The sequence below is a fragment of the Schistocerca cancellata genome, chromosome 4 (genome assembly GCF_023864275.1).
Source record: "Schistocerca cancellata isolate TAMUIC-IGC-003103 chromosome 4, iqSchCanc2.1, whole genome shotgun sequence".
In the NCBI taxonomy this organism is placed as follows: Eukaryota; Metazoa; Arthropoda; class Insecta; order Orthoptera; family Acrididae; genus Schistocerca; species Schistocerca cancellata.
Window position 1 is genome coordinate 138,840,257 of NC_064629.1, and position 21,316 is coordinate 138,861,572.

The 21,316-nt window shown below is 37.9% G+C and overlaps 1 protein-coding gene across 2 annotated transcripts in view; it reads left to right on the top strand.

The window, feature by feature from the left end:
* LOC126183212 (cyclin-T-like) overlaps nucleotides 1–21,316 on the top strand; it is a 113,670-nt gene that overhangs the window by 11,778 nt on the left and 80,576 nt on the right. For both annotated transcript variants that reach the window (XM_049924996.1, XM_049924995.1), the window contains exons 3-4: nucleotides 11,554–11,677; nucleotides 17,639–17,684. In XM_049924996.1, the coding sequence (XP_049780953.1) occupies nucleotides 11,554–11,677; nucleotides 17,639–17,684 (170 nt within the window). The remainder of the gene's footprint in view (nucleotides 1–11,553; nucleotides 11,678–17,638; nucleotides 17,685–21,316) is intronic.

Below are 21,316 nucleotides of genomic sequence, written 5' to 3' on the forward strand. Positions count from 1 at the left end.
GCAGAAGACCTTCTTTATTTTTTTAAGTTTTGAATTTACACAAATTACTGCCTGCTCTTACTATACCTGTAAGTAGTTTTTGGAGTGGGGTTATATTTTCATTAATAAGAGCCAATATACACTAAAGTTGTAATAAATAGAGAATGGTATTTCAATTTGCAATTTAACTTGCTCCATGTGTTATAAAACTTCTGTTGTGCTTTCATCCCAGATGCTGCCTGCCTTCCCCACTGTATGTTTCCCATGTCAGTGTGTGTGAAATATGATTCGAGAAACTTCTTCCTCAATGTTGTGTCATTGACACAACATATTTTAGTTGTTGAGTGATGCTTTGTTTCATGTACTAACTTTTCTTTGAATTGTGTAATTTTTCTGCTATGTATTAAGAGTTTCTTACTTTGTTCTGCAGGGTCATTGTTGTTCCTCACAGCATTTCTGTTTATTTGTTTCCTTTGTGGGCATGGATTTCAGAAAGCTGTTACGTCTTTTTAGTATTTTTTGTGGAGTTTTACCTGTTACCATTACAAATGAACTGTCATAAACTACTACTAGGCAGTCAGGTTAAACAGAACATGTAATGTGCTATACACCTGTTTGTCTGCCTTCTTAAATAAGTATGTTTCCTTCCCTATTACAGATACAAGCATATCATTTCTTCATACACATTTGTTTGCAGTGAGGAGACAGTGACAGTAATTTAAAACTACACAAGATAAGACAAAAGAATTAGCAATAGATGTCATTATTAAATTTTTGAATAGTGTTCACTGTGACTAGAAAGAATGTCATTTACATTTTAGTAGATTTTTTTTCCATTTTCATTTTATTTTTGCTACCTTCAAGTTGTCCAGTTAACTCTCAATTGTGGTAAAATGCAGTTGGTAATTTTATATTTTTAACTGTACTCATGCCAGTGCACCATTACAAATAGGAATGTGACAAGATTTGAAGCTGTGAACCTTCTAGTTCTGAAGGAAGCATACCATGTATCAGTTAATGTGAACAAGTTGTATATTTAATTTGCAGGTGAAATTTTTTGTAGAATGTGACAGATACATGCAGAAGGATGAACAATTTGTTCTGTATGTGGAATTCATGAAGTTTCTATTGTGAAAGGGTCTCATGACTTCTTCATGATAATAAGCTTAATTTTATTAAATGATGATATTTATTGACTGGCAATGTCCTACACAGTGATGAACTAGAATGTGTGTAATATATGTTTCTGGGTGTCTGCTTAGGTACTCACGCTCAGCTCATTTGTGACTAGTGTTTGTGCAGTTCAGCCACACTAGTTATGATACTGAAACCACTGTATTTCTAACTGCAGAATCATCATCTTCATCATTTATTGCACACGAACAGGTCTTTTAGGCTCCTGACAGAGGACATATACAAAATACATAAATATAAAACATAACAAAATGATCAACACATCCAGTCCACAAATCATGACTGGATAGAATTGTGAAATTACAAAAATTGATTACATATGTTTGCCCATTTACTTCTGTCTTGGGCATCCTCAGTGCTGGATGTAGGATCTGCTCTTTCCAGGTCACCAAAGTTCTGTCTTTCCACCTCATTCGTGGACAGCCTCTTGGATGTCCACCAGTTAGCTGATTTACTAATACTGTGTTAGGGAGAGTACCCTCTGCTTGGAGAGCATGCCCTTCCCACTGTAGTCAAATTTTCTTCACTGCCTCACTTTTATTTGACAATATTGACCTCAAGTACTGGAATGTTTCGACTCTTTCAGAATTGTCAACATCTATGCTGATGTTATCCATATTGTTTTGTTGACAAGAGTACCATATACTTCGCTTTATCATAGTGGACCAGTAACCTTAGGTTGGTTGTATAGATTCAGAGTTTTGCCCACAAAATTCTCACTGATATGCGTCTACAGTTCTTCCGAGCAGTGATTTTAGTTGACTGAGAGTGGTGTAAACTTTACATCCTATCTTCAGCAGTGAGATCCTTCAGTAATTACACCCTTTTGTGGCAGTGTCCATTTTAAAAATCAGGCATATAGTTGCCTTTTTCCATTCTGCAGGTATTTCTTCTGCTGACCATATTTGTACTAAGCTATCTCATACCTTCTATCACAGCTTCCCCTTCCCTGTACTGAAAAAATGCTGCAGTGATGGCACTACTGCCTGGAACCTTATAGTTTTTAAGGGCCTTCAGCATATTTTTATCTCATCTGTTGCTGGCTCAGGGACTACTTCTTCCATCACCTGTAATCTCTGCAGTTCTATGGCTCCTACCAGATTTTCAGGATTTATTACTTTGTCAAAACATCTTCCAAAGGTATCTGCTTGCTCAACTGAAGGAACCAGTGTCTACTCATCATCTCCTAGGATTAAAGTTTGTGGTCTGTAAATGCCTCCTACAAAACTTGTTAGGTGAAAGTAGTAGTGAGATAATTTCTTTGAATTTTCAATTTGCTTCAGTAGTTGTTTGCCATATCCTCTTTTCTTCTGCCATAAGATTCTGTCTAACATCCTGTATGTATCTAGAGAGAGAGGCACAGGAAGTAGTTACAGAAATGAAAATGTGTGGCTCAGTACTTAGCCTTGCAAGTGTGTCATTTTTAGTGTGGTGGTACAGGTACTCCTCTAAATATGTAGCAACAATTCTGTGATGTGATAAATAATTAAGGAGTGTATCCTGTGAAAACTGCGGGGAAGTGTCTAGAGACTTCTATACCCATGGCACTCGTCAGTTCTGTATTGTACAGTTACTGAGTTACAGTAAAGAACTTTCTGAGTGGAGATTACAATCATACAACACTTTTTAACATATTGCAGGGCATATAAGATTATTTTGCCTAAATCATTAGGAAATTGCATGGAAGAAGTTGGGCAGCACAGGTTAGTTTTCCCTCCATTGATGTGGTAAGAATATTTAATATACTCCAAATATGTGTTAACCCACTAAAACTAATCTGTGGGACACTGAAATCCATAAAAGAACTTACAAGGGTGGTTTGAAAAGTTCTCGGAATTGAATAGAAAAAAGTACTTACATCAGTGAAACTTTTTTTTATTTTTCAGTGTAGTGTCCTTGTAGATTAATGCACTTGGTCCTATGTTGTCCCAGTGCCTCAGTCCCATCTCAAAATTGAGTTTCCTCCAGGCCTGCAAAAATTGTCAACTCTAGCTATCAATTCTTCATTTGACGTGAATCTTCATCCACCAAGAAAAATTTTCAGTTTTGGGAAGAGATGGAAGTCTGACAGAGACATATCAGGTGAATAAGGCGGGTGTGGCAACAAGTCGTACCTTAGTTTGTGTAATTTCACCAGGGCAATGGAACATGTTTGAGAGCCCCCATTGTCTTGTCGCAGCACCCATTTTGCAGTTAATTTTTTCATTTCTAATTCTTCAGTTAAAATGTGATATACCCTTTCAGATGACATCTTCCAAGCATGAGCAATTTCTTACACTTCCAATTGGCGATCCTCCATGACCATTTAGTGCAGTTTTGCAATGATTTTTTGAGTAGTGACACATCTTGGCCGATCACTGTGTAGCTCATCGTCTAAGCTCTCCTGACCAAATGTAAATTTATTTGTCCACTTGGCAACAGTTGAATAAGAAGGAGCAGAGTCCTCCAGTGTATTCTGGAAATCAGCATGAATGGCCTTTGCTTTCATATCTTTCTCTACGAAGTACTTAATCACTGCTCGAATCTTGATTCCCCCCCCCCCCCCCCCCCATCTTCACAAATCACTACGCAGTAACAACAACAGAGCCACATCACTGCCACAGCTCTCTTCCAAGAGTACTGACATTGCATGTGTTTACAGGCAACAGTCCAATGAATATTACATGAACAACTCGTTGCGCCAGTGCTGACCTCTCGGGGTGATTCAGAGAACTTTTCAAACCACCCTCTTATAAACAGAACCCTTCTTGTAGAAAAAGCTTCAACAATTTACGTGTTGGAACACTGGTGCATTCATGTTTCATATGTTGAAAATGAGGGATGGAGAGGGATAGGGGTAAAGAACAGACAACTTGTGCAGTTTGTGGGCAGCCTGATCAAGAGTTAGGATTAATCCTATAATCTCCAATGACATGCATCAACTAGGAAATCATGCCTTTTGAGATAAGGATTGTTCAGTATTTGCTAATGATGATAAAATGTATACAAGTATTCTGAAGTGAAGATGATATGCACTGTTCTGCATTGAACAGTTTTTGCACTAGTTTCCACTGCCACTCCCCCAAAAAATAATTATTTCAATGGCAAGCACATTTTTGCAGATTCAGGCTGCTGAAACATCAATAAAACTTGCATGGCCTTTATATAAACAAACTGTTATCTCTGAACAAACACCAGTAAGCACAACACTGATAGTGTTTCAGAAGTTCCTGTCACTTAATATCAAAAACAGTATTAACACCACCTCCAGAAGGAAGAGTTTCTCTGCCTCCCCATCAGAAGGCAAAATTGTTTGGATAAAAGTGAAAATTGTTGAGAAAAAATCACTTGGGAAATAAGAAGCCTCCCAGTTGTTAGTTTAAACCCTAAGAAACTGCATTCCTTAGAGGGTTTTTATTTTATCAACAGTAAGGAGTTCACTGTAGTATTATATATGGCAGACTTTTCCATCTTGTACTAATTTTCTGTGACAAATGAATAGGACAGTTTAAACAGCAGTCAGATAAACTGTTCATATAATTTATACACTGAAATTTAGAGTGTGACAACTTTTAATTAATACACTATGAAAGGACACTAGGCTCTCCACCCATGTCTATATAATGGACCTTGTAACCAACATGAGTGCTGAATCTGGTCAGGTGCCTTTTGTCAGGTCATGAACATGATTAAAAGATGTGGTTTGTTCCTCAGTCGACAGATATTTGTGCCAAAGCCCATCAGGCTGACAAGTACAGTTATATGCAGAAGCAAAAAAGCTAAGAGAGATCTCACAAAAGAAATAAGTCAAAGATGTATAGGTTTTACACGAGTTGGTACAAATTTTCAGTATGGCTCCTGAAGCAGCTTAGATCTATTTAAAAAATAGTGCTATTAAATTGTTTTGTAATATTTCAGTTGAACAGTGAAACAAGGAGGGAAGTTCAATGGGCTGCTCATTTTTTGCTGAACTTTGGCTCTAGGTTAACCATCCTAATGAATTCAGTGATTTTTTAAATAGCTCCATGCAATAGACAGGCTTCTTGAGCTGATGACAAGTTAGCATGTAATATTCCTCATAATATTTTATGCTTTTAGTACTCGACAGTTGATATAGCAAATGTAGCTGTCATTCCATGGCAAGTGGTTTAGAGGTTCCTACATGACCATCACGTATTTTGATCTAATTTTGTATGAGTATTTGCATATGTTCCCAGCATTTGGATATGTTCCCAGTAAACATGGTAAAGTCTCAGGATCGCCGATTCAATGCTTCTGGATATATAGTCGTTTGTTTGATCCCATAGCACAGCTATCAACAGTGCACTCATGAATTTTCTGCAAATTTGAGATACACAATCTCTGGCAGTATTTTCTTGAAAGAAACACAGTTAGGCCATTTTGTACAACTTTTTGCACTCTCTTAAGCAAAGTAATAAAGAGATTTCTTGATCAATTTTCATATGGAGAGTTTGAAGTAAAGTTGGTCGAAAAAACATTAAAAAAAAAAAGACGTTTAGCTTTTAGTTCCTCCAGAAGGAATTGCGGGCTAAACTTGATTTGTTGCACATAACAGCATATCAATACAAGGACTTACAATGTAAAATTTCATTCTCCTTCTGCTATCCTATAGTTTGCAAGTTGAGGACAAAGTTGATGATTTTTCTTAAACACTGTGCGCGCGGGTGTGGGCGTGGGCATCTCACAGGTGGGTTTCTACATCTACATACATACTCTGCAATCCACCATATGGTGCGTGGCGGAGGGGTACCTAGTACTACAACAAGCATCTTCTCTCCTTGTTCCACTCGCAAACAGAACGAGGGGAAAAATGACTGCCTATATGCCTCTGTACGAGCCCTAATCTCTATTATCTTACCTTTGTGGTCTTTCTGAGAAATGTAAGTTGGCGGCAGTAAAATTGTACTGCAGTCAGCCTCAAATGCTAGTTCTCTAAATTTCCTCAGTAGTGGTTCACGAAAAGAATGCCTCGTTTCCTCTAGAGACTCCAACCCGAGTTCCTGAAGCATTTCCGTAAACTCGCGTGATGATCAAACCTACAAGTAACAAATCTAACAGCCCGCCTCTGAATTGCTTCTACGTCCTCCCTCAATCCGATCTGATAGGGATCCCAAACGCTCGAGCAGTACTCAAGAATAGGTCGTATTAGTGTTTTATAAGCGGTCTCCTTTACAGATGAACCACACCTTCCCAAAATTCTACCAATGAACCAAAGACGACTATCTGCCTTCCCCCACAACTGCCATTAAATGCTTGTCCCACTTCATATCGCTCTGCAATGTTGCGCCCAAATATTTAATCGACGTGACCGTGTCAAGCGCTGTACTACTAATGGAGTATTCAAACATTACGGGATTCTTATTCCTATTCATCTGCATTAATTTACATTTATCTATATTTAGAGTTAGCTGCCATTCTTTACACCAATCACAAATCCTGTCCAAGTCATCTTGTATCCTCCTACAGTCACTCAACGACGACACCTTCCCGTACACCAGAGCATCATCAGCAAACAGCCGCACATTGCTATCCACCCTATCCAAAAGATCATTATGTAGATAGAAAACAACAGCAGACCTACCACACTTCCCTGGGCCACTCCAGATGATACCCTCACCTCCGATGAACACTCACCATCAAGGACAACGTACTGGGTTCTATTACTTAAGAAGTCTTTGAGCCACTCACATATTTGGGAAGCAATACCATATGCTCGTACCCTAGTTAGGAGTCTGCAGTGGGCCACCGAGTCAAACGCTTTCCTGAAGTCAAGGAATATGACATCCATCTGATACCCTTCATCCATGGTTCGCAAGATATCATGTGAAAAAAAGGGCGAGTTGCGTTTCGCAGGAGCGATGCTTTCTAAAGCAGTGCTGACGCATGGACAGCAACTTCTCTGTCTCGAGGAAATTCACTATATTTGAACTGAGAATATGTTAGAGAATCCTGCAACAAACCGATGTTAAGGATATTGGTCTGTAATTTTGAGGATCCGTACTTCTACCCTTCTTATATGCAGGCGTCACCTGCGCTTTTTTCCAGTCGCTCGGGATTTTACGTTGGGCAATAGATTTGCGAAAAATGCAAGCTAAGTAAGGAGCCAATGCAGCAGAGTACTCTCTGTAAAACCGAATTGGAATCTCATCAGGACCTGGCGATTTATTTATTTTCAACCCATTCAGCTGCTTCACAACCCCAACTATGTCCTCTATACATGACTCTGTACGAGACTCAAACGGCGGTGTTTGTACGATCCTCCTGCGTGAAAGATTTCTCAAATGCTAAATTTAAAATTTCAGCTTTCGTTTTGTTGTCGTCCGTTGCCAGGCCAGACTGATTAGTGAGTGACTGGATGGGAGCCTTCGACCCGCTTACCGATTTTACGTAAGACCAGAATTTCCTTGGGTTTTCAGCAAGATCTTTTGCTAAGGTATGACGGTGGTAGTGGTTGAATGCTTCGCACATCGCTCTTTTTACAGCAGCACGAATCTCTACTAACTTTTGCCTCTTCTCATTCTCTCAATCTTTCTTGTACCGCAAGTGCAACTGTCTTTGCTTCCTGAGCATTCTCCGAATTGCGCTGTTAAACCACGGTGGGTTTTTTCCGTCCTTAACCCACTTTTTTGGCACATACTTGTCCAATGTGTGATTTACAATGTGTTTAAAATTTGCCCATAATTCTTCCACGTCCATCATACCGGAAGTAAATGGTGTACTGACTGCTGGTAGGGTGGTGCGCTGTGGACACGGTACTTCCCTGTCGCTGGTTTCACACTTGCTGTTTGATCACAGTGATTATATACAAATTTGGGAAAATATTTATACATATATTCAAATGTTTTTGATCTTAATTTTGAGTAAAAAGATTGTTTGGGATGTTTTAGACAATTCACATAATTTTTTTGTACGTTCTATCAGATTTATGCTTTTAGACAGAGCACTGGTTGGGTGGGTGCTTCATTATTTAAAATGTATATTTAATGTTATTTTTGTGTCCACATATATAGTAATGTTTATTTACATTTGGTTACATGATATTTCAGTATATTACATTTCAGTGCATTACGTTACATCAATTTCACCAGACAGAAGCATTACATTTCAAAAATTCTTCTTTGTGCTATAAATCTTGAAGCAGGGATAGACACACAGTATTGTATTGAATGCCATACTACACATTTTCATCTGCTTGTACCTCTTCTGCTCATTACAGACAACACAGATTCTGTAGCTACTCCACTCTTCTGGCAGTTGAGGTCCTCCAGTCATTCTTGAGGGGAGTTCAGATCTCTTTCCTCCACCAGGTCTTCTTCTCTCTACTTTATATTTTTCCAGGATTTCCTGGATGACTCCGATTTGAAAGTGGGCCTAGCTAGTTTTCCTTACAAATTTCTTGCACAAACAATAGGAGTTAAAAAGTGACACATCCATAATGTGAATGAACAACTTGTGGTACCATTTAGTGGATTTTCTGATGCTGCCCACTGTCTTTATTACCATGTCACTTTTATCCACAGATCCCATTGATTTGTTGTAGTCCAGCACTGCTGTAGATTTTAATTTCTTCTGTCCTTTTTGACAATCCACCTTTGATGTTTCCCCCATTTCTGCAGAGTGGGCCGTCGTAAACAACCACACATCTTTTTTGTCACACCATTTTAGTGCCAACTGTAATAGATACAAAACAGAAAGTAAACTCACATTTCTTTAGTTTTTCCCACTATGTTAGGCATATATTTTCTTACGTGCCTGACTGTACCACAATCATTGGTTGCCCAGTCATAAACCGACAAAACAAGGCAGGGCTCATCTACAAATTGTCACAGTACAAGGTGTCTCTCTTTCGTAAATATGGTTCTACACTTGTAGCTACGCCATCTCCTGAGATGCCGAGGTCATATTTGTGATGTGAGCTGCAATAGGCAATGAAATCTAAAATATAATTTGTGTGGACATTGCAAATAATCAGAATCTTTATTCCAAAATGGCTTCGTTTAGCAGGTATATAATGCTTGTTTTTTAATCTGCCTTTGAATAGTAGAAGGCTTTCATTTATGCATACTTTTTCGTAAGGGCAGAAATTTTCTGTATATTGTTTTCGTAAGTGGTCAATTACTGGCCATAGCTTGTATAAATAGTCATTATTGTGAGGCTTTTTTAATAACTGGCAAAATGTAAAAACTTCAAGATATGCTGAAATTGGTCTCTAGGTAGCAGTTTAGAAAACATTAGTGTGTGAATAACTGGGTTCTCAGACGAATATTGAGATAGGCTCAATTTTCTTACTCTAGTCATGGTAAAGATTGTGACAGTAAAGATGTAAATATCATTGATATTCACATCACTCTATATCCTTTGGACTCTCATTGGAACATGACCAGCAGCCACCATGCAAGAAAGGTATCTATTAATTTCCTCACACAAAATATTGATATCCACACTAAAAACAGCTGAAATAAACTTAAAATGCTGTCATTGTGTACAATACCTTCCAGTCCAGAATTAAGTGTATCAGGCGTACATTTCTTCGGGTTCACATTTTCACTTTTCCACATTATTTTTTGTTTTTCTTTGTTGTTCCGGTGCTGTTGTTCTATGTCACTCTCTGTAGATTAATTTTCATCTCAGTAGACAAGCCCAAGTTGAGAATTCTTTAGAGATCGATTTAACAGCAGGAGTAGCACATATACCATTCAGATGATAAATTGCTTTTGCCTTCAAAGTCACTACGTAGTATGAGGAAAAGAGCTTCCTCTGCAGTATATTGTTCCTCTGCCATATTTGTCTTGATAGAAACAAAGTGAGGAGCTGAACACGTCAGTACAGAATGGAAACCAGTAGTGCAACAAAAGCTGAAACTAGACTTTGAAACTGAATGCAACTGCCATCTGGTGACCCTGCAGCTAACTGCAGTCTTCCAAGACAGCCACTAGAGGCCACATAGTTAAAATTTCCACAGAAGTTGAGTGTAGTGAAGTGGAGAAATACCAAGAGAGGCCTAACTGCTAAAGCAGTCCACTGGCTGAGTGGCACAGGTGGAATCTTGTTTATATACCTGGTGGCGACTCAGTGCCTCAACGGTACAGTGAGTCCTTACCTATAGTACTTACATTGTTTGACAACATGTATTTTGTTATAGATTACTTTTAGTTCTATGCAACTTCCACTTGCAAAACACAAACTGCTACACTTCTATTGCCTCTTACAACCAAATTTAGCCTCATCAAACTTTTAATCTCCTCAACTCAAGAAACAGAAAACTGGTACTGACAAAAAAAGGATTCATTTCAAAAGCACAGAAGTGTTAATGTGAAAGCTCTAGTGACACCCATGATGGGAAGTGTTATAAAAATATCTTTTCAGCTATCACTTTTGAGCTTAATCTTCTCTCCTCTTCTGTCTCAACAATTGAAATCATAACTACCACCACCTTTCTTTGTTGAATATAGGTATACTGAAAAAGCACACAACTAAGTTAATTTAAAAAAAGAATCAATTCCCCCACAGTAGTGGTGATTTTGAGTAAAATGCCTTGCTAGTGGCTTTATACAATTTCACTTTTGTTCAACCAGCAGTGTCATTGTGGGATTTCAATGAAACAAAGTAATGTGGAACTGAGCGGTATGCTCATCTAACTAAATGCTTTTTGCTGCTCTATATCTCTCTTACATTAACACAGTCTAATTTCAAAAACCACACTAATGACACTTTCAAATGACAATTGTGTTAGTACCCTAATCTGCTGCCTCAGGCAGACTCAATAAACCTGCAATTTGGTGCAGCAATCGTATCGTACATTGCAGAGTGAAACTGAAAAATTTAATAATCATCTAACTTGTGATTTCGTACACTAAAATCTTACTGAATCAGCAGTACTTTCATTAGCAGTTTGTTGTCAAGATGAGTACGCATTAAGGTAAACAACTGTACTTTATCATAAGTAGCAATATCCTGAGCAAAACATAATTGTTCAGAAAACTTCCTGGTTAAAAATGTGACATTAGTTGCCTAACCAACCATTGTAACATTTTGGTCAGACTCTACTGTGGCCTTATAGTGAGTGAGTGAGTGAGTGGCTATCTTTTCAACTAGTGCACTGCATCTTAATAAAGCCACATCAATTTAGTAGCTGTATGTAGAGCTACACAAATTTAACAAACTCACTGTAAGTGTCTGTTCTTTGTGGGAGCACTGTTGTCAAGGAAGTTATCACATAATTAAATTCATTGCCATCAAAAAATGCAACACTACACTTGTCTGCAGTCTGTCCTGTTAAGATATTCATTCATTTTTTCATCAAAATGTAATGCCATATGTGTTTCTGAGAATTTTACTAACAGAATTATGTAGTTTAAAATTTCATGATTTCTTTTACAGCAATATATGGAGCAAGCTCACGAGTTGGTGTTCAATGAAAATGTGTTACTGCAAACTCTTGGATTTGACGTAGCAATTGATCATCCTCATACACATGTTGTTCGTTGCTGTCATATGGTCAGAGGTGAGTGAGTTTTGTATGCAATGTCTTGGGTTGTTCAGTTGAAATCTTAAAAGCTATCAGTTTATGATAATTATTTATGCAAGGTTATGTTGCTGTCACATGTAACAATTCATTGCAGAGTGAAATATGATACAGCGTATAAAAATATAATACATTCTGAAAGCTTAAATTTATACAAAATCAAGTTCCCTATATGAATAATTTAAAGTATTTTATAGCAGTAACTGGCTGAGTTTTGTTGTCATTCCATTTCTTCATAAACTCTTAATGCTCTTCCATCACTATGTTTTCCTCTGTAATTCAGGTTTTGAACACATGTAGGTTTTCAAATTGTCACAAAATTGTGGTGAGCATTGAGGCAGTCATCCTCCTGATACATCAGGTTGAAGATTCTCATTTGGCAAAACACTTTTTTAAAGGTATGCTGCCTCATTAACATTCTTCATTCTTTGATGGCTTTCTAGCAGTTGTTTCTTAGTAGCCAAGAAAGGAACAACAGTACGTTGGGCCTGTTTGGATGCTTTGGGTAACAATGTCACCATAGTTCACGTTTCCACATTTATTGCACACATATCGGAAAGAAGCAAATGGCACACTTTAATCTCTTGCCTATATGTTGGTGTGTATATACCTCACTCGGCGTTGCAATTCTTTGCATATAGCATATACACTGCAGCAACACTCTTAAATGGAAACTTTTTGGTTGTCCCTCGTATTTCCAAACTTGTTACAGTCAAGGAAATATCCGTACACTGAACTGTTTTAGATGACTCAACAACACTTGCTTACATAGACTGTATCATGTACAGAAGTAAGACTTTACGTAACACTCACATTATGTGATAATATTAATGATGTCAAATAATGTGGATGTTACATACAAATCAGAATTATGAATACAAAACTTGTATACGTGACTGACTGCTTAATAGAAGCGTTATGGCTGTGAATACTTGTGTGCAATTATATGTATGTGTGGCAATGGAATTTGGTGTGCTGTCAAATCTGTATTGGAAGTATCATTTTAATAATATTCATGGACAAACTATTAAAATTATCCTTCCCAGATTGAGCTTGAAATTTCTTAGTGATAAATATGGTCAGTTTCATGCAGAAATATGAAAGCATTGCTACCCAGATTTTTTAGAGGCACTGTGTCATCTCGGTATAACATGAATAAAGTGGGGACCATATGTATGTGGCAGGTTTGGCAAACAAGCAGAAAATGGTATTTTATTGTGTATGAAGCTTCCACATTCTAGGCACCATTCGAAGATAAGGCAAATTAGAGCTCATACTGAGGTGTTCAGTCATTTTTCCCAAGTGTGATCTGCGAGTGGAACCGGGGGGGGGGGGGGGGGTAGATATGATTTTGGCATGAATTGTGCCCTCCACCACACATCGCTTGGATGGTGTGAATATCCTACAGGGTCGTACAAATTCTGCTTTAATGGAAAAAAACGTAATATTTTTTCAGTATGAAAAGCAGTAAGATAACTTGCTTGTACTACTGATGCCTGTGTGCTGTCTTTTTCCTGAATGCAGGTTATAGTTTCGTGGTAGAAACTTTGATACAAACAAGGATGAACTTTTCTCCGTCCACCTTTATATGATTGAAGATTGAAACTTGTATCAGATACAGTGCTCAATGATTCCAGCACCTTTGTTGTGTTCTTCTTGTTGAAAGTATTATAATACTATGGAACTTAATCTGTCAGGAATTCTTCACTGGAGTGAAAGATTCATCAAAAGCATGAACATATGCTCATTTTGAACATTCTATTCTTGTACCTTCTCTTGCTTTTCATCTACACACATACTCTGCAAGCCCCGTATGGTGAATGATGGTGGATACCTCCTACCACCACTAGTCATTTCCTTTCCTGTTCTACTTGCACGTAGTAAGGGAAAAACAACTGTCTCTAAATACAAGCCCTAATGTCTCCATTTTATCTTCATGGTCCTTAGGCAAAATGTATGTTGGCAGCAGTAGAATCATTCTGCAGTCAGCCTCAAATGCCGATTCACTAAATTTCCATAATAATGCCTTGTTAAAAAAGCATTGTCTTTCATTCAGGGATTCCCATTTGAGTTCATGAAGCATCTCCATAATACTTGGGTGTAGGTCAAACCTACTGCATACCTGCCAGCTCTCCCGATTTTTCTCCCACCTCACAGTTATTCCATTATTTCTCCCTATTTTTAGCATATATAATATATATTTGATAATATATATTTGATTTGAAAAAATGCCATTTCAGTTTTTTTTTCTAATGGAGGGAAGTCCTTAACTCACTAGTCACTTTTAATCAATATGTGTATTGAAATTTATAGTATTCAGGAAGTTACACATGACCTGTTTATCATGTGTTTGTGTGTTGTCATTGTACTTAAGAGAAGTCGCTTATTATCCTACGCTTTTACAATTGGTGCCTTGTATGTCATGTATTTGTAGCCATTTATAATTATGTGATGTCATGGGGAAAGGCTCATATCTGTTATCTCAAGATTATATTGGAAATGAGCTGCTGTTTTTGGTCATTTGTACCTCCTGTGGTGTCACCACCAGACACCACACTTGCTAGGTGGTAGCCTTTAAATCAGCCGCGGTCCGGTAGTATACGTCGGACCCGCGTGTCGCTACTGTCAGTGATTGCAGACCGAGCGCCGCCACACGGCAGGTCTAGAGAGACGTCCTAGCACTCGCCCCAGTTGTACAGACGACTTTGCTAGCGATGCTATACTGACAAACTACGCTCTCATTTGCCGAGACGATAGTTAGAATAGCCAGAAGCTACGTCATTTGCTACGACCTAGCAAGGCGCCATTACCAGTTTATATTGAGATTGTAAAACATGTACCATCAAGAGTGATGTACACCAATTATGGATTAAAGTTAAGTATTCCAGCAGCAACGTACCTTATTGGCTATATTAATTACATTGTCCTGTTCCAGACCTCACGCCAGTGTACGTGAGCTTAAACGCGTGCATATCGGCCTCCTCTAGCTACACGGTGTTGGCTCTTCTGCCAACACATCACCTCCCAAATTTTGAAACTGAATTTTGGCTTTTGAAAGTTGGCGGGTATGCTACCAGTAACAAATCTAACAGAATGCTTCTGAATTGCATCGATGTCTTCCTTTAATCTGACGTGGTGGGGATCCCAAACACTGTAGCAGTACTCAAGAATGGGTTGCACTAGCATTGTATAAACCACCTCCTTTATAGATGAACTACTCTTTCCGAAAATTCTCCCAATAAAACAGAGTGGAGCACTCACCTTCCCTTCTACCAATCAACCTGACTGTCAAGTAGCACACCACTCATGCTGTATTTGAACATAACAGGATAATTTTTCTTAGTCATCTGCATTAACTTACATTTTTCTACATTTAGAGCAAGAAATCATTCATGACACTAACTACAGTCAGTCAATGACGACACCTTCTTGTACACCACAGTGGCATCAGCAAACAGCTGTAAATTGCTGCTTACCCCGTCTGTCAGATCATTTATGTATATAGAGAATAGGAGTGGTCCTATCACACTTCACTGGGGCAGTTCTGATGATACCATTGTCTCTGATGAACAGTTGCTGTTGAGGTCAACGTACTGGATTCTATTACTTGAAAAGTCTTTGAGCCACACACGTCTGGGAACCTAATCTATATGCTCAGACCTTTGCCAGTAGTCATCCATATTTAGAATTAGCTTACATTCATTTTACCTTCTTGGTATTTTCTCTATTTGGAATTTCCTAAAGTTACTCAATGAAAATACTTTACTATACAAAACCTGTGTTGTTAGCCTACACACTGAATGTGCTATTCACTTTGACCATCTCACATATTCATTCAGGTTTTTCCATTGTTTCAACAAACATCTGTATCTCATACTAATCTTGTGTTGTCAAATTTAAGGGCCTCTCAAAATCTTTACAAGAGCTGCAAAATCAGAATGCCTTTTCAGTGAGAAACTGGAAAGTGTAATCCGTGAAAATAGAGAGTAGTGTCTGTTCATTTAAAGCCAAACAAGGCACATAAAGATTTATTCCATTATTTACGTGACAGTAAGTCTCACAATCAGTGCCTCTCTTTGGGTCGATTGCCAAAACAGGTCTACTTATGATGTGTAGGTTGCTAACTGAAATAGACTGGAACTTAGTTTTGAGAAGCCTTATCAGGAGAAATGCATTTTTCCAACCTCTGTCTGTCCTGATTCGTGATTTGTTGGGGAAAGTGAAAATATTGGAGGACTTGAGATGAGATTGCATAAGGGTGTTTGACTTAACCGCTGAACTCGTGCACCTTTATGTCATCTTCTTTCAGGTGGAGAGGGAAACAAGTATGGGAGGGGGAATTGTAATGAGGTAACTGCCTGACAGCTACAGCGGAGTTGAATTTTTTTTGAAATATGAGACAGTTATTTGGGAGTGTGAAAACTTAATGTTGTTCAAAAGCACATCAGTCTCCTCCAATACCAAGTTCTTCTCTAGCCATCCTATTATTGTTATTGTAATAAATTATTTTGTGTATGTGTGTGGGTTGGTTGTGTCAAGGTGTTGACGACATAGTGGATTTAACTCGTGCTTCCAACTGATGGGAAATTCTAAGATGTGTTGTAACCTCTAGGAATTTATAGTAATATATTATTTCTACATTGTTTGTGGTGAGCAGAAATAACTGATGAAAATTGCATTTCTTTAATATATCTTAAATGTAACTATCCTAAAAAATACCATATTTCTCGACTCTAAGCTGCATCTGAGAAATGAGACTCGAAATCAAGGAAAAAAAAATTTCCCGAATCTAAGCTGCACCTGAAGTTTGAGACTCGAAATCCAAGGGAAGAGAAAAGTCTTAGACCGCACCTCCAAATCGAAACAAAGTTGGTCAGTTGTAACATGAGACACAATTTAGGTCGAATGGATGAAGATACAGCTACAGAAGTTTCGTTCGAGTCGTAAGCTTAACAGTTAAGCTTTACCAAGTAGCCCTTGCTATGTGTCAGGCACTCTGTCCGTATTTCTACAATGTTTATGTCACTCTAAGCTGAAAATGCGTTATTGTACTGTGTCATGCATTGTTTATTGTTTGTCGCATTGCTTTTGTGTGTGCTACTGCCACTTACAAAAAAAAAAAAAAAAGAGGAATTGTCTCATTAGTGAAACAATGGCAAGAGACTGCTATTTGTTGTTACTTACACTGCTGCTTTCTTTGATAATGATCAACAAGAACCAAATAATAGACTGCATATGATAGATGGTGTTCTGAACGACAGTTTAGTGAAAATTTTTCTCCGTTTGAAAATCTTTGCAGACGCCTCTTTAGTACATTACATTCTCCTCTTTAGTACATTACATTCTGCACAGAAATTAGAGTCATCTTAGATTTAAAAATCTAGTTAGTTGCCTTGCTTCATTTCTGACTATCACTATTCAGCATAAGAATAATACGAATATAAACATGATATGATATGTATATTCGTCCACATTTGCTGTTGTCTCACTCTAGTTTCGTAGTTTATTAGGCAGACAGGATTTAAATGAGATAGCAGCAAACACAAAAGAATACTTGGCATAATGTTTACATTATTCTACCTTTTCTTAGAATTTATTTACTGATACAGAGGTTTTGGCACCAGTATTTATCTTTGTGACTGTAAGCATGCCTGTATAGCGCTACATATATTCGACCGCAGAAGTTACTTGTGGCGGCACCTACCAACATTTTTGAGAACTTCCGCTTACTTTGTACTCTATTCTAAGCCGCAGGCGGTTTTTTGGATTACAAAAACCAGAAAAAAAGTGTGGCTTAGATTAGAGTAAATACGGTATGAGTTGTTCATGTACTTATAAGATACGCAGATGAGAAAAGTTTCAACAATAATGTTATTTCCCCCTCTTTTGTTTCCGATCCTGTTTCTGTTGACCTCTGGATGTGTCCTCTGAAATTGACAGCCAGTAAAGATCTTGCACAAACATCATACTTCATGGCTTCTAACAGGTATGCAAACCTATTTCCAATTTTTTGCTGCATGTTATATTTAGATGTGGTAATCACTTTTGAATCTAATAGTTTTGAAAAGCTATAACAGTGCTTCAGTACTTTAGCTGTGTGTCTTAAAGCAAATAACAATGTTTTCACATTTTCATGCATGTTTAATGGAATTTTAATTTGAACCCTTGAGTAATAGGGAGAATTGGTATTGTGTGACTGAGGTATGTCCTGAAATACATAAAACTGGAACCCCCCCCCCCCCCCCACACCCACACAGAGGGGGAGAGGGGGGTAGAGAGAGAGAGAGAGAGAGAGAGAGAGAGAGATAAAAGTGATAAAATAAACAGCACATTAATATAATATCAGTTGCAAATAAATATCTGTGTTCCATATTGAAGTCTTTGTGTTTTACATGCTGTGTTGAAGTAAGAAGGCATTAGTGTGCTCACAATAATTTTGTGCAATTTGTATTACATTAGAAAGAATTAAGTAAGTCAGTCAAGAGTTTATAGGCATGCTGTGTGGAAGATGAACAATACACAAAATATTGTTAATTAAGCATTTCAGGCAAAGTTTAATGTAGCAATAAATGAGTTTTGTGTGTTGCATTTACTTGAGATGATGTAGTAGTTAGTTTAACATTTTGATTTGCCTAGAAGAAATGAGCTGGTGTAGGTTGTTGATCATTTTCAGGACTATTGCACACTTAAAGTGAGCATCAGAGTTAAAGTGAACATAACATCCCTAGCAGTTTAGGGGTTGTGATGTGTCAGGTGGAGGTAGGATTGACATTTAAACATACAAAAGAGAAGGAAGGATCTCTGATGAAAAGTTGAATTATTCAGTCACAGTTGTTAAAGATAATATTCAGTGTTTCCTCTGTAGTTGAGCACTTGGAATGTGTATGCTGTTAAAATTGAAGATGGTGTGTCACTGTCGTCTGTTTAACATCAAGCTGAACCATATTTCATCTTGGCATTTTTCACATAAAGAAATCATTGTCAAAGGTGAAAATAGTAGTAAGCGACAGAAATATTCTCAGGACCAAATGATGACTGATCTTTGTGCTCGAAGACTAACAGAGGCCTGGCCAACATTTGCACTCCCAGTGTACGCTCGGACTCTGCGAGCGCATTACAGTCTGCTGAGCGCTCTGGCTTCCCCAGCACTGTGCTATTCTGAGGAAGTGTGTGTGAGACAGCTGAAGGCTACACATGCAGGAAACATGGGAAGACGTAATTGCAACACAGTGCAACTATTTCTAAGAGGCGAATGATGCAGCATACTTTTATAAGCTGGCGTTTTACACGTGTGTCTATTTTCAAGTTTTAATTTTTGGCAAAGCAATTTCTTATGCAGATTATAATCTATTAAACCCAAATGTTATCAGAGCTTTGTCAATTTCAGAAGAGAAGAAAAAATGTTTACCCGTGTTGTTGAACCAAATATTGAAATAACTTTAGCAGCTTGTCTGCGTAATTTAGGATACCTCTCTTGGGGGTAATATTTTATAAGTCTTGTAAATACCTGGATGGGACGAACAGGTCATTGAGCTGGATGTTCCATTGTACATCTATCACCTCAAGTCAGAAGTAATGAGGTATGTTAGCAGCGAAAATCGAAAACAATCTGACAAATAAATCAAAATCTACCTTCAGTCTTGCAATGTCTTGCAATTTCTTTGAGAACTCGTGATGAATTGTTTCAATTACTGAAATGTATTCAGTCATGTCTGGTCCACAAAGGACTGCCATGAGTTGTGGAAAATGTTTCATGTCATGAACAAAAAGTTGAATTTTCCACAGGGTTAATTTTTGTTTGATAGCATCATTCTTGTCCTCCACATTTATTACCAAATGATTCTCCTTTTGCATTGAGACTAACAAAAAATTCGAATCATTTGTGATGTCAGCAATTAAATATTTTGTTACCACTCTACCTACATTTAACTCAGCTTTATTCCCTAACGGGCACCTTCAGTTCAGCTAGCATTCACTGTCATTTGTTAGCGGGGAGGGGGGGGGGGGGGGGGGGAAGAAAAGAAATGCTTTGTGTCATCTTTGTGGCTGGTGTTGTTGTAATGATGTTTTAGTAAATGTTTTTCCAGCTTATATCAGTTGCTATGGCATATTAAGCCCTTTGCTTGGCCATTAAATGATAAAAAAAGGAAGGCAGTTTCCATCTGTCATTGAACGATTGGCTTCTCCACTTTTTCTTTTTTGGAAAGCACGTAGGTGCCTTAGTGCTAATGCAGAACATAAATCTAATTTAATGCAAGTAATGTTGTCAGCAGACTGTTTGGCATCTGACAGTGCAACTGTCCACCTCTAGCAGCATCCCGCTGCAGCCTTCATTGTCCTCTTCATCCTAACCCCTCAGCCGTGCTTGCTGCTATGTTTGGAGCAATAGGCAAGAATGCAACTGGAATGCTCGTGCTAACAGAGCACTGTTTGGCCAGGTTACACTAGTCATATAACCAAGAATAAAGCAAAACAGAGCTTGTGGATTAGCCATCTGGGAACTTTGATATGCTTTGTAATGTCTATACAGAGGTAAGACATATGCTGATAAAAGAGTAAGTGGATGTACTAGTCTTTAGTGAGTCACGAGCAGCACTACACCCACCTATTTTATTTTTATAAAGGAAATAACAGTCTGGTGGTATCCTACTGAAGATAATAGCCAATGTGACTGAATGAAGTGCTGCAGGATTTATACTGGTCCTGGCTTCAAGAGCAGGGCTCAAATACCTGTCTGACCACCCCGAGTTAATTTTTCACTGCTTTCTCAACATTGCCAGATGAATACCGTAATTGTTTATTCAGTAATGGCATTGTCAGTTCTTTCTGTAAACTGGAGACAAATGAATAAGTGGTCTCTGATGATCATTATGTTCTGAGATAGAAAACATTTTGAATTCTTTTAGCAGTCAATGCAAAATATAGAAATAATGCATTTTTCAGTACTCACAAGGGGAGGCCACGGCATTGGGATCACGGATTTACTTCAAACTTTGTACACCTTTAGTCGGCCATGAAAAGGATGTAATGTGCAAGTAGCAAGGTGAAGTTTTATGCATCTGTTATGTATCACATGTATCGGTGCATAGGTGCTGGATCTTAGAGTTTACGATGGTCAAGTGGTTAGCTTTCGAGCTACATAACACGAACATGTATGGGACAACGATTTGACTCCCATCCAAACTTTATTTTTAATATATATATATTTCTTTACATCATTGGTCATATTATTTAACGTATATGACATTTGAGAGATAATATAACTTAAAAAAACAATAGTGAATTTCATGTTACTTGGCTACTTGCTATTTTTAAATAAATTTGACTGTTAGAGCAAACATATTTGTAAGTATTGACAAGTAAATGATGAAATGGATAGTTCTTCCTGAAAATGTATGCCTGCCATGATTTCCAAAATCCCTTACACACAATCTGGTAAGGTACTCTGAACTACTTTGTACCTCAACACTTCGAGCTGCAGGCACAGAGGCAGGCCCCATTTGGCAGTTAACCCGTGTAGTGGTGAGATGTTGCTAATGTAGCAGGAACGAGTAGTGTAGGTGAAAATTTTTTTGAGTGTCACAGATGTTACTCTTGTACTATAAAAATGAAGGTTTG